General features: G+C 37.3%; 1 protein-coding gene across 1 annotated transcript in view; it reads right to left on the bottom strand.

Moving 5' to 3' along the window:
- The window catches only part of DNAH14 (dynein axonemal heavy chain 14), a 577,586-nt gene that overhangs the window by 209,031 nt on the left and 354,829 nt on the right, over positions 1-13,726 (bottom strand). The window contains 4 exon segments of the mRNA XM_074220908.1: positions 5,926-6,170; positions 7,650-7,725; positions 10,308-10,560; positions 12,370-12,587. Of these exon segments, the coding sequence (XP_074077009.1) occupies positions 5,926-6,170; positions 7,650-7,725; positions 10,308-10,560; positions 12,370-12,587 (792 nt within the window).

The raw sequence follows: 13,726 nt of genomic DNA, 5'->3' as shown, positions 1-13,726 counted from the left end.
AGATGTTTTATAAGTTAACTGAGTATGTGTAGGTTGACTTTAAGCCAAGTCTGATGAGAAGAAATTCAGGTGTTTCTCCTCTACTCCCTTCTTCCCCTCTATTAACATAGGTTTTTTTGTACCTCTTAGTGTAATGAAATTTGCCCCATTCAATCCCCTCCCTCCTCCCATCTCTTTCCTGTTCCCCCTTTTTAGGGAGGTAGTGTATTTTTTTTAGATCATTCTATCTAAGTCATAGAAAATTCTGAGTGTCTGTCCCTTCTAGTTCAGTATATTCTGTTGAATAGAGTCAAAATTCCTGAGAGTTATTAGAGTCTTTCTCCCCAGTGGAGTTAAAGCCAGTTACATACCATTAGATAGCGGTCTCATGGATAGGTCATGGATGTCTATCATTTCTGGCTTGGTATATTCTCTCTATTAGAGTTACATTTCTCAGGACTTATGAGAGTCTCTCCCCGCCCCCCCCCCCCCATGCTGGGATATAGCCAGTTTCAACTTGCTGGATTGCATTTTTTTCCTTTTACCACCCCCCCCCTTTTTTTTACCTTTTCATGTGTCTCTTGAACCTTCTGTTTGATATCCAAATTTTCTGTTTAGCTCTGGTCTTTTCATCAGAAATTTTTGGAATTCTTCCATTTCGTTAAATGTCCTTCTTTTTCCCTGGAAGAGAAGGTTCAGCTTTGCAGGAAAGTAGATTCTTGGCTGCATTCCAAGCTCCCGTGCTCTTCGAAATATCTCATTCCAGGCCCTTTGATCCCTTAAAGTTGATGCAGCCAGGTCCTGCGTGATCCTTACTGTGGCTCCTTGATATTTAAATTGCTTCTTTCTGGCTGCTTGCAGGATTTTCTCTTTTATCTGATAGTTCTGGAGTCTGGCCACAACATTCCTTGGTGTTTTCATTTTAGGATCTTTTTCTGGTGGGGATCAATGTACTCTTTCAATAACTACTTTGCCCTCCGATTCGATGATGTCAGGGCAGTTTTCCATCACTAGATCCTGTAATATTAAGTCCAGGCTTTTTTTCTCTTCAATGTTTTCAGGAAGTCCTATAGTTTTCAGGTTGCCCCTCCTCGATGTATTCTTGAGGTCATTGGTTTTGTTGATGAGGTATTTCACATTTGCTTCTATTTTTTCTATTTTTTGATTTTGTTTAACTGACTCTTGCTGTCTCATGGAGTCATTAGTTTCTGTAGACTCCATTATTTTTTGGGTGGAGGAGTTTTCTTCATTAACCTTTTCCAATTGGTCAATTCTACTTTTGAAAGAGCTTTCCATTTGACCAACTGAGGTTTTGAGAGAATTAATTTCTTTTTGCATTTGCTCATTTGAGAATCTGAGAGAATTATTCTCATTTTGTAATTATCCAATTGATGATCTGAGAGGTTTATTCTCCTTTTGTGTTTGTCCAATTCTACTTTCTAAGGTTTTGTTTTCTTGTTGCAAGGTATTAATTGTCTCCTCCAAATTTTCCAGTTGATTTTTAAACTCCTTCCTTATTTCTTCAAGGAAGTCTTTCTGTGCTGGAGACCAGATTGTATTCTCCTCAGATGTTCCAGGCCTCTCTGGGTTGGGGTCTTTCCCTTCCAGGAATTTTTCTATGAATCTACCTTTCCACTGACCCTTCTTCATTATGCTAAGACCTTGAGTTGGGTGGGGCTGGTTCACCTGGGCTTGGGATCTCTAAAGGATTTACTGAGTGCAGTTTCTCTGGATGGCCAGTAGGAGGTGCTGGATACTCTCTCTGGGGTGTTTGTGACCTTGGTTGCGAGGCCTTCTCCCTTTGCTTGAGGTAGGGAATTGGAGCTATTGAATTCTTTTGCCTTCAATCAATGGTGGGCTTTATCCTGGCCTGAGGTGATTCCTCAGCTGGGCTGGTTCTTCTGCTCACACACCTGGGTCTGAGGCAGAAGTAATATGCCTTTGTTTGGGAGGAGGCCTCAGTGCAATGGAGGCATGGGCTCAGAGTTTCTCAGACCTGAGGAGCCCAGGGATGGTGTCCACAGCTCTCCTGCACCAGACCTCTCCCCACAGCCCCTTCCCCAATCTCCAGGGGGACAGCACCAACACCAGCGCCTCTGCTTCCCCACGGACCCAAGCCCCCTTCATCCAGCCCCAGCGCTGATCCAGCAGGTCCGGCTCTCGGGCCCTCAGACTTCCAGTTCCGATTCAGCTGCTGATCTGGCTGATCCTAGCCAGGCTGCTGCGGGAGACAAATCCTGAGGTAGATTTTCCTCTCCTGGCTTTTCTTTCTAGGTTTCCTGGTTCAGATTTCTTTTAAGAGGTTTATTTCATGTGATAGATGGGGAAGAGATCAGGAGACTTTAGAACTGTGCCTGTCTTCTCTCCGCCATCTTGGCCCTTACTTTCAGCATGCTATTTTCTTTAGCATTTTTTGGATTTCCTTGACTAAGCTGCTGACTTCATTTTCATGTTTTTCCTGCATCTCTCTCATTTCTTTTCCCAATTTTTCTTCTAACTCCCTCATTTGATTTTCAGATTCTTTTTTGAGCTCTGTCATAGCCTGATCCCAATTTCTGTTTTTCTTGGAGTCTTTAGATGCAGGAGCTTGTGCTTCCTCATCTTCAGACTGAGTATTTTGATCCTTCTTGTGCTCACAGGCAAGATATTTCTCAGTGGTTTTCCTCTGGTTTCTCTGCTTGCTCATTTTCCCAGCCTTAGCCTGTTTTGGGGGTGCTTCCTGAGCTTTTGGGACACTCCCACAAGGGTCTTAGTGTGTGAGGCTCTGTCCTCCCTTCTGGTCTGTGAATGACCATATGTGCCCCACTCTGTCACAGGGCTGAGGTGGGGGGGCCCTGCTGTTCTATGGGGGGGCCTAGACTGGGATCAGGATCTGAATGTGGTCAGAGCCCCAGCATCCTGTTCCAGGGGCAGAGGACAGAGCTCTGCAGTCTCTCTCTTTGCTCCCTCCCTAGGTTCAATAGGCTCATGCCCTGGGGGCTCCTGCTTCCAGGCTCCACCTGCTTCTATTTCCTGGATCTGGACTGCCTTGGCCATGCTCTTGGCTGTGTGCCCTGAGGGCTGGGCTCCACGTGCTCTCTCTGGCAGAGGTCCCCCGCTATTCCCCCAATTTGTGCCCCGTGCTCCCCGGGTTGTAGATCAGGAAACTCCCCCACTGTTGTGAGCCAGCTCCCAGCGCCCTGGGGCTGCCTCCCGGAGGCTGAAGTTCTTTAGCTCTGGTGGGCCGCCCCTCCAACCCCAGGGAGCAGAGCCTTTCTGCTCTTTTCCAGGTTACCTTGAGTAGGAGAACTGCCTCCCTGGGTCCCTCTGTGGGTTCTGTCTCTGGAAAATTTAGTCAGAGTCCTTAGTTTAGAAGTTTTATGAGAGAGCACCTAAGAGACGATCCTCTCTTGTCACCATCTTTCTAATCTCATATATATTCCCTATTCTCCACTCACATAGCTACTACCCTAGTTCTGGATATCACTTCTTTCCCACACCAATTTCATATATATACAATACAAAAACATAAAATTGATGCAAGGTGAACTCTAGGGAGATGAGGAAAGGTTTCCTATGAAAAGTGATTTTGAGATGAGTCTTAAGTAGATTAATGACTCTAAAAGGGATAAGGGAGAAAAGAATACATTCCAGACATGGGCTATATTCAGTGCCAAGGTAAGTAGATGAGAGGTAGAGCATCATTCAGGAAGCCCTATTGAAGTCGGCTCAGATTAGCTGGAAAGCAAATTGGAGGCATGGTAGTTAGGTGTGATAGACTTGGAGTAAGGAGGATTGGAGTTCTAGTTTCATTCTGCCTGGAACACTAGTTTGTAATCATCTGTGACTCATTTGTAGTTACCTGTTGCAGTCTGTCCTAGTTTCCTCCTTGGTCTGTAGTGAAGATAAAATGAAATAATATTTACAAAGCAAAACTTCTAACACTCTACATATTAGTTATAAGAATGTGTGAAGGGGAGTAATTTATCATAAGCCTGGAAAGGTAGACTAGAGCCAGTTTATGAAAGATTTTTAATGCCAATAAGATTTCATATTTGATACTAGAGGAGATGAGGAATTTATTGGGGAGAACAACATAATTCTGATTTAGGAAAACCATTTTAGAAAATCTTTGGATTTATTTAAATGTATTTAAATCAGTTGGAGAAGAAACTTGAAGGAGAGAGGCAAGAGAAAATGAGATGCTGAATTGAGGTGGTAACACAAAAGGGGTGCAATATGATAAAAGTTGATGTGTAGAAATGATAAGATTTGACAACTGATTGGATATAGGAAATGAGGGAGAGTGAGGAGTCCCTTGTCACAATGAGGACTTGAAGTTGGGTGACTAGAAGGATAGATTCAACAAAAAGAGGGTAGATTGGAATATCGAGAAATCCAGTGAATCCTCTTTTGGACATGTTGAGTTTCAGATGTTTGCCTGGTCATCCAATTTGAAATGACCCATAAATAGTTGATGTTGTAAGATTAAAGCTCAGAAGAGAGACTAGGACTAGATATATGTAATTCTAAAGATTATTTGTAAAGAGATGATTAAAAAACTCAGAGGAGAAAGAGTTTAGAGGGAAAAAGGGAAAGGGTCCTAGGAGAGAACAATATAGAATACCTACAGTTAAGGGGAAGAATATTGATGACGAACTAGCAAAGGAGACTGAAAAGGAGTGATCAGACAGGCAGGAAGAGAATAAAGAGGGAATAATGTCAGGAAAATTCAGAAAAGAAATAATTTATAGAGGAATTTTAAATGAATGCTGAGGTCAGAAATTCATGGATCCACTTTATTATTACCATGATTTTCTCCCCATTTCTAGAAGATGGAAGATGGCATTTGTGATCAGGAATTCATATGTAATACCTTGGTGTGATTCAGTTGGATTTAGTCCTAAAGCCATCTCCCGAAATATTACTACCCCTTCTATATTATCTGGTTATTATAGTAGTCAGAAAAGCTGTTGAAGGGAAAGCTGACAAACCTGAGAGCAAAGTAGCTGGTTTTTGTCAAAATTTTTAAAAAGAAAAAAAGATTCATACAATGAATTGGAGATTACATTAAGTGAGTTTAGTTTCATCTTTAAAACATTTAATGTGTCAAAGTAAAATATGGGTTAAAAAATCATCTACTTCGGGGGCAGCTAGGTGGCACAGTGGATAGAGCTCTGACCCTGGAGTCAGAAGGACCTGAATTCAAATTCAATTTCAGACACTTAATGCTTACTTGTGACCTTGGGCAAGTCACTTAACCCCATTGCTTTAAATAAATGAAATTTTAAAAAAATCACCTAACAGTTTGTATTATCTGGTATGGTCTTCACATTATACGAAATTTCATATTTATTCATTCAAAATCCATATGTGGTTTTCCTACTTTGACACTCCTTATAACTCTTTCAAAGTCTTCAATTAGTTGCAGATTGAATTAGACATTCATTAAGTGAAATGGTATAATTACAGGTTTCTTCACATTTTTATTTTGCCTATTTTAAGAGGAATACATTGGAAAAAAAATCACCAAAAAGAAATAAAATGAGCAAATGTCTGGTGATAAAATGTACTTTTCTCCTTTCAATGAAGAAATAAGGAATTATAATTATATAGGGAAATAATAATTAAAAAGGGAAAGTATACATTTCCTGTTGTGACCACTCTGTTGTTTGTTCATAGGATTGTCGATTTTGAGCAAAAAAAAGGACCTCATAAGTTATCTAGTCCAATCCTCTTATTTTTGTTTAAATCTTTTCTGTCATAAAGGGGGGTACAATTGAGTTGAGGGCAGGGGGGACTTACAAAAACTCAAAAGATATTGCTAAAACATTTTTCTAAAGAAAGGTTTTTAGGTGGAAACACAAAACAGGTTTTACTTAAGATTCAGAATAAATTGAAAACAAAGTTCAAAGTTCAAATTACATGCCCTTTTTGTTTTAATTCCATGAATGTGTCAGAACATACCGTAGGGTGGATCTCCTTCAAACAATTCATGAATGAGGTTGTCAAAATCATAGGTTGTTTTCAGGAGAGCTGGAAATCCTTGGCCTTCACCATATAGGACATCATCTTCATGTTCATCTTCACGTTTCAAAGTTCCTCCAAATGACCAAGTAAATGCAAATACAAAAATCTTATCAAGCATTAAGCATAATTTCCCAGGATTTCTCTGAAGAAACCAAAATGACTCCTCCTGTTCTTGGAAAAGACTTGCAATGGAGAATAAAAGGATTTGGAAAAAGGAGAATAAAGAAATCAGTTCACTAATTTACTTAGATACACACTTCTGCTTAAAAATTGTTCTTGTTAATATTTCTGGGACATTAAATAAAGTATCGTTATGAAAACTTCAGGGTTGAGACTGTTTAATTCTGTAATAGTGATCATGTGACAATTATTTCTTATTCAAAAGGTACAATATTATACAAAATAGTCTAAGTCTTTACAATATTTAGTTCATCTCTTTCAAATACATTTGCAAGCTTTAGGTTTTCCTTTCTTCCAGGATGAAACTTGATTTTTAAATAGTCAAGAATGAGGCATCTGTGATTTTGTCAGTATCAGTAAAGGGAATTCTTGCTGATAAAATTTCCTCAATCAAAAGATCAGTAACATCTGTGACTTAGTAGAATAAGTCCTAGGGAGGTACCTTGGGAATTGACAGGGTAAGTACCTTGCTTAGGATCCCAGAGCAAGTCTCAGAGTTGGGATCTGAACATGGGCCTTCCTGACCTCAAACTCATGAACTCTGATAAAATGCACTTTTCCTATATTGCTATTTTCCTATATTGCTTTTTAGTGTTTCATGTGAAAAACATAATAATTAAGAAGCCACTAATTTTGAATTTCCTTTTCCTAGCTCCTAGGAAGGAGTTTTTGAGGTCACTTAGTGCAATCCATACCTGAACAGAAGTCCTCCTACAATATATAATAGAAAAAAAACCCCTCATCTAGTCAGCACATTAACAGGAGAATTTTTTGTTATTTTTTTTTTTTTACATTATGCTGACCATCATCTCTCTGCAACCTCTAGTCCTTGTTTCAACTTTGTGTCTCCTGGGATCAAGCAGAACAAGTATATTCCTCCTTCATATATCAATTGGATTAGAAAAAAAATAGGTCATGGAGGAAATGTGCCTAGCCTGCCACAAAAAAGGGAAAGATTGTAGGGTTCAAGTGGGTTAGCAATTTTCTGAATTCTAGTTCATCATTAACTGCTTTCTGAGCCTGATCCCAAGGAATTATAGTTCAATATGACCAAAAATGGAAATCATTGTCTTCAACCTTATTCCAACTTCTCAAAATTTTTCTATTTATATTGAGGGTATCATCATCTGTAAAATGAGCTGAAGAAAGAAATGGCAAATCAGTACAGTGTCTTTGCCAAGAAAAATCGAAATGGGATCATGAAGAGTTGAAGAGGACTTAACTAAACAACAATGACAGCAACAATAGTTCATAGCAACAGGTTATAGTAATCTGAAAAGAGTTCATGATGATTTATTCTTTTCTCATGTAAAGATTCTGGTCCAATTAACTCAAACACTACTTATTAGAATAACAGTTAGGCATAATAAAAGAAAGATTTCTTTGATAATTATGCAAAAGACTATGATAAACCTGTGATAAACCAATTTAAAATAGATATTATGAATATATTGGTTCATCACAAAATTGATGTGACTGACCATTTTTCATTTTCAGGGAACGGACGTTTAAATCTATCAGCATATTCATTTTCTGGGAATAAGTTCGGTAAAGTAGCTGGAAAAAGAGAAAGGAAAACAATATTTTTTTAGCTGTCAAAACTTTCCCATCATTTAAGTATCAAAATGTAGTGAAAATATTTGTAAAAACACTGCCCTAGATTGGCCTTTTCAGATTAAGGAGTGAACAAGAGGACCTCCTCATCCTAATGGGGAAGAGAATATTCCCTTATCAGCTGCCTTGTTTTCTTATTTATTCAAGGCATATATATCTTTACAAATTATGGAATAAGGTTCTCCTATGTAATCTTCAAGTGTTTTGTAGATATATTCTTTTTTTTTTTTTAGGTTTTTGCAAGGCAAATGGGGTTAAGTGGTTTGCCCAAGGCCACACTGCTGGGTAATTATTAAGTGTCTGAGACCAGATTTGAACCCAGGTACTCCTGACTCCAGGGCCGGTGCTTTATGCACTGCGCCACCTAGCTGCCTTGATATATTCTTTAAGATATAAAATGTTTTCCCCTGGTTTGTAGCCTTTTGGTTCCAAATCACATTTAGCAGGTATGACTGGGTGTTGCTACATAGTACAGAAGCTTTACCTAAATTGTGTTCTATGTAGTCTCAGCATTTCATGAATAGGAATATTATACATGTATATGCATGAATATATTTGAATGCATATGTGTATATTCAAATAAGCATACATATCTATCTACATCCTTACATACATATTTATGTATAAATTTACAACAATAATGCAGGAGATGAGGGGGAAGATAATGAAGTAGAAGAGGGGAATAAGAAAACTATGAATCATCTATCAAAGTATCTTCTGCAGGGGGCAGAAGTTAATAGTTTAAAAGTGAGTATAATTACTGATAAAATAGATGATAAAACATGATTATCACAGTTTAACAAGCCAAAAGATGATTTTGGTGAGATCATTGAAAAATGCCTTTGTGAAGAGAGGAATAGATAACCCTATTTCCTACCACTACCACCATTTTCCTTTGAATTTGGATAATTGGAAGGAGGTGGACTACCCATGGAGAATAAAGCAGAAAAGAAAGTCATATGTAATGGAAATATACATTGTTCTGTCTCCTCTGATGTTTCTTAAACTTCATTTTGTGACCTGGGTCCATTGTGTAACTCTGTCTTATAAAGTCATATTATGACCTATTTTTAATTTGCCATGGAAACTTATTAGCTAGTTTACTGTGCTTCCCAAATTGTCCTCACATGCTTTAATTTTCTCTGTTAAGAGACCATCCCCCTAACTTGTTTCTTTTTGACATAAGACTATGATTGCCTGTAATCTTCAAGGACAGAATATGGGGAGAAGCCCCCCTCACCCACCAGAGATGCCCAAGATCAGAACATCATAGCTGGGTGGAGACTGTCTGAAGATCCCTATTAAAAACCCCACTCAAATTCCTAAATTATTGTCAGTCTCCTAACTGCATGAGGCTGATAACCAGAGACCAATTCTTCTACCCTGTAGTTATCAGCTTTAGGGGTGGGTTGCTCATGGTCTCTCAGAGATGGTACTAGGACCCTTGTTCACACTCCTTCATAGAACTTCCAGTCTTCACTGAGGAGAACAAGGGCTAAGGGGTTGAATTCCATGGTTCAGTGACAGGGAATTTTCCTTCTATACCACCTCTTAGATTTCTGAACCACTCACTAAGGGCTAGGAACAGGATCTACTGGACTTGTGCCCCAGTAGAAGGGAATTCTTTTTCAATCATGGGTGAGAACAATACTTATAGTTCTTATCAAGACATGATATTTCTAGAATTGTGAAAAAATTCTATGGAGAGGTTAAGAACAGTTTCCAGATACATTTTTATAGTACACTATTTTCTGGGAGTGATGACAGAGAAAAGGAATAGAACTAGGATAAAGTTTAATGGAAAGATAGAAGAGAAATCTCATCAATGATGCATCAGATTGTCTGATTTTGTTTAAAGAGTAATCAAAAATTTTCAGAAGTTCAGAAATTATATTGCTATTTGGGCAAATAACATTATTTCTTCTTCCCCTTCCTTCCCTCTCCCCCATTCTCCCCAGTTAGATATACTATTAAAAGTTCTAGGCCTGGAATCAGGAAGACTTGAGTTCACATCCATATTCAGACAATTACAATCCTGTGAAACCAAACAAATCTCTTCAATTTTGTCTCTGAATATTCTCCAAGAGAGTTTCTTAATTAAGTTGGGCAAATCTTTTGTTCTCCTGTATAAGATTTTTTCAATTTCTGATTTTATGCTTTACACATACCATTTCTTCTTCCTTTAATATTTTTCTCCATTCTCTCCTTTATTTTTGTCTATATTCAACTCCAAAATATAGTTTAAACTTTCTTCTCTAATCAACTCACCTGATCATTTTTAAACTTTATCTTTCATGAATCCTCTCGGTTCTCATGAATTTAATTTTTAATTTTTTCTATTTCCCCTATTGACATGTAACTTATAAATAACTCACAAACCAGAATAACTTCCAACTCCCAACTCCCAACCAGAATGCACACTCTTTGTAGAGAGAGGGGTAAATTTTCTTTCAGTTTTACCCAACAGGCACTCAAGAAAATTAATTGACCCAAGTAAAATTATTTGGAAAAATTATTACACTTACATTTACCAAAAGCTCCATGGCTTTCCATGAAATCAAAAAAAGCATCAAGAATCCTGCAGAGATTTCTTAAAATTGATATTTCATGTACAGAAAATGGCTGCATACTATTATTCTTCCTTAAAAAATGTAGACCTTCTTCTACACTTTTGGTAAACATTTGATCAAGATTTTCTATGCCTCTTTGTGGAAGAAGTGATGAAACTTTTCTAAGCCATGTCTTAACATATGGGTCCCATCCTAAGTCAGCAGGATCCTAGAAATTAAAAATAAAATGAGATGAGAGTCTAGATATATATTGTTCATAATATATTATGAGCAAATGAAAATTTACCATGAAAATACAGATTCTTCATATAGGAGTGCCTCCAATTATCTAAGAAAATTAAGAAAATGTCTTTTGTGATCACTTTACATTTTCAAAAGGAGTTTAGATGGTGCTTTTCTCCCTCAACTTTTTTTCTTCCCTCCCTTAATTTATTTCTATTAATAGAAATGGTCTGGGAGAATGTATTCCTGGAGTTACATTAGGATGTGGCTATGACTGACCGACTGCGAAGCTAGAACAGGCAGATTATCCCAGATTGCATGGTTCACAGTATCCTCTTCTTCCAATGATCCTTACTACTTCAACTATGTCTCAGTTTGTCAACACCAATCAACAACCTGGTTAAGGAAGCTTCTAGGCTCTACTACTGTTCATTCCTTCCCAAGATCAACTCTGGGAAAAACTGTGAAGGAAACAGAACTAGTTTTTCCCTCACCATGTGGTGGCAACTTTTACTTGCCATTTTCCCCTTCAGAGAGTCCTTTCACTAACTTGTCCATCCACTGAAGTCCAGTGACTTCATATTCTCTTCTTCCTCCCTCCTATCCAAATGTGCTCTCAGCTTGTTACTGGCACTGGTCACTGACACTGAAGATATGTTGTACTGTACCAATATTCAAATGACTAATAACAACTTAAATATTATTTCTCCAAGGAGAATTTACATTTTAGCATGGATCAAAAGTAGAAAATAAAATGATTCTTGGATCTAATTGTGGAATTCAGGTTTTTTTTTTGAGTGAAGGAGAATGGGGAGATGGGAAATGGAGAGATTTATTAGTTACCTGCAAATAATAATAATAATAATAATAATAATAATAATAATAATAATAATAATAATACAGAAAACCACTGATTTTGTCTATGGGAGGGTCATTTCTATTTTTCAGCTAATTGAGCTACTCTATTCATTTAACTTTGTTGACAAAAGTCAAGGTCTCAAATACAATGCACAGCAATTAGCTTCACACACAGAAACCATGTTCTTTGATCACAGACTTCTTTCCAAAGCTCCCCAATTTGCCCCCAATTGAGTTTCTATGGTATTCCTCTATATTAAGTCAACTGTCTTGCATATGGATATAGTCTGCCACTAGTGACAAGACTACCCATGATTCAGTGTAGTCTTTCACTAGTCTCCTGTTGATAACTGAAATGTGATCTTCTAATTAAATCACCTCAACTTCTTACTTACTTAGTTCAAGTCCCACTTTTTGTAGACTTTTCTGCTCCTCCCCACCTCCTCACCTCCCCACCAGCTGTATAGATCATCCCTTCTCTGATTACTTTCCATCTACTCTGGATCTAGCTTCCACATGCCTAGTTACTGACTTGTTGCCTTTCTTGATAGAATGTGAGCCTTTTTACGGGCATATTATTTGTCTTTTCCTTTTGTACTCCATTCTTAGCACAGGATCTGGTACACAGTAGGCAAAACAAATGTTTTAACCATGAGTGATACTGACATCCAGTATTTCCCCATAGACAATAATACAATCATTTTTATAATGATTTATAAACAAATTATAAACAGATTATACTTCTAGCAATGAATGATGAAAAAAACAAAAATCAAAAACCATCACCCTACTAAGACTATGAATGTACAATTTCAGTAGTACCAGCGGCTCCTTCCTAGGTATAAAAGAAACTAAACCAGACTTTTAAAATATATCTGAAAGGAAGCTTACTTTTTTACAGGTTAACTTAATAGGAAAATTATTCCTGGAATCCTACCACATAGACCATTGCACATCGAGTGATAGTAGCAGGACTGGCTTGAGAGAGATTATCCACTTCAAAAATCATCCTTATGCTATCAGTTAAAATGATTCTCTCACTGCTAGCAAGGCACAAGGTTTTGCTGTCATCTAGCACAGTGTTTAGGTTTTCTATCCATATGGGGTCAACTGGGCCATCAAATACTATCCACTGCCAATCTGTAATTGTCATAACTGCAAAATTAAAAAAAAGTGTTTATTTTATGGTTTGCAGCATGTTTTATTTTCTCTAAATATAACTTATAAATGTCAATCTTATTTTTATTATATACTATAATTTATGTTAATATTAGTAAGGAAATTTATTTTCTAATCCTGGTAAAAGCTGATAGCCTAGTATATATTTATAAGTTTAGAAAAATAATTTTGGAAAGTAATTTAAACTTATCTCAGAATCATTTTGCTCTTCCCTGATTGAGTTTCTATGGTACTACCCAAATTGACTGTTCTAAATAATTTCTTCTCTTTTTAATTTTCCTCATTACTTCCTCTTCTTTCTTTTTTATTTTACACAGTTTATATTTTAACAGATAAAAAGGTCATTCACCATGAACTCCCTCATTTTTCCTATTCTACATCTCAATTACCATTGACACCATTCTCAAGTCTTTCCATTTGCTTGAATCTCTAATGAAGAGGCAAACTGCTCTTCTCATTAAGGTCAATCTGTTTACTTGTGTCCTTGGCCCTCTCTTCTCCAGCAGTTTGCCCCTGCTATCATTCTTCACCTTTCTAAGTTTTAGTTTCTCCCTATCTCCATGCTCTTTCTCTGGGACCTGCCCATGAGCTGCAATTCTCTAAAATATTTTTGATTAAAGCTACTAGACTTTCTCTTTTCTAGCTGAAATAAAAAGTTAGGTATACTTATTATTTCCACTTTCTAATGCTCCATTCATTTATGATGGGACATCCAATACTACTCAATTGAAATTATCTTTTTTTCAAAAATTACCTTAGAGCTCTTAATGGTCAAATCTGATGGATTTTCTCAGTTCTCATTCTTTTTGCCTTCTGCAGGCTCTGACACCTGACAACTCCCTCTTTCTTGACATTCCCTCCTCCTTGTGTTTTTATGATACTAATCTCTTTCTGGTTTTCCTCTTATCTGATTTCTTTTTTTTTCAGTTCGGCTTAAGACCAGGCCTCTGGTAATTTATATTAAATACTGGCATGAATAAAATGCACATACTTTCCATTCAACAGGTAATATGAAAAAAAATTGCACAGCAGGGGAAGACTACTCATCAAAGATGTGCAATCTAAAAAGCTATGTCCAGACATAGCTATGTGCAGACATGCTTCTTGATCCAACA

The sequence above is a fragment of the Macrotis lagotis genome, chromosome 2 (genome assembly GCF_037893015.1).
Source record: "Macrotis lagotis isolate mMagLag1 chromosome 2, bilby.v1.9.chrom.fasta, whole genome shotgun sequence".
NCBI classification, from domain to species: Eukaryota; Metazoa; Chordata; class Mammalia; order Peramelemorphia; family Peramelidae; genus Macrotis; species Macrotis lagotis.
This window is presented reverse-complemented; position numbering and strand designations above follow the sequence as displayed.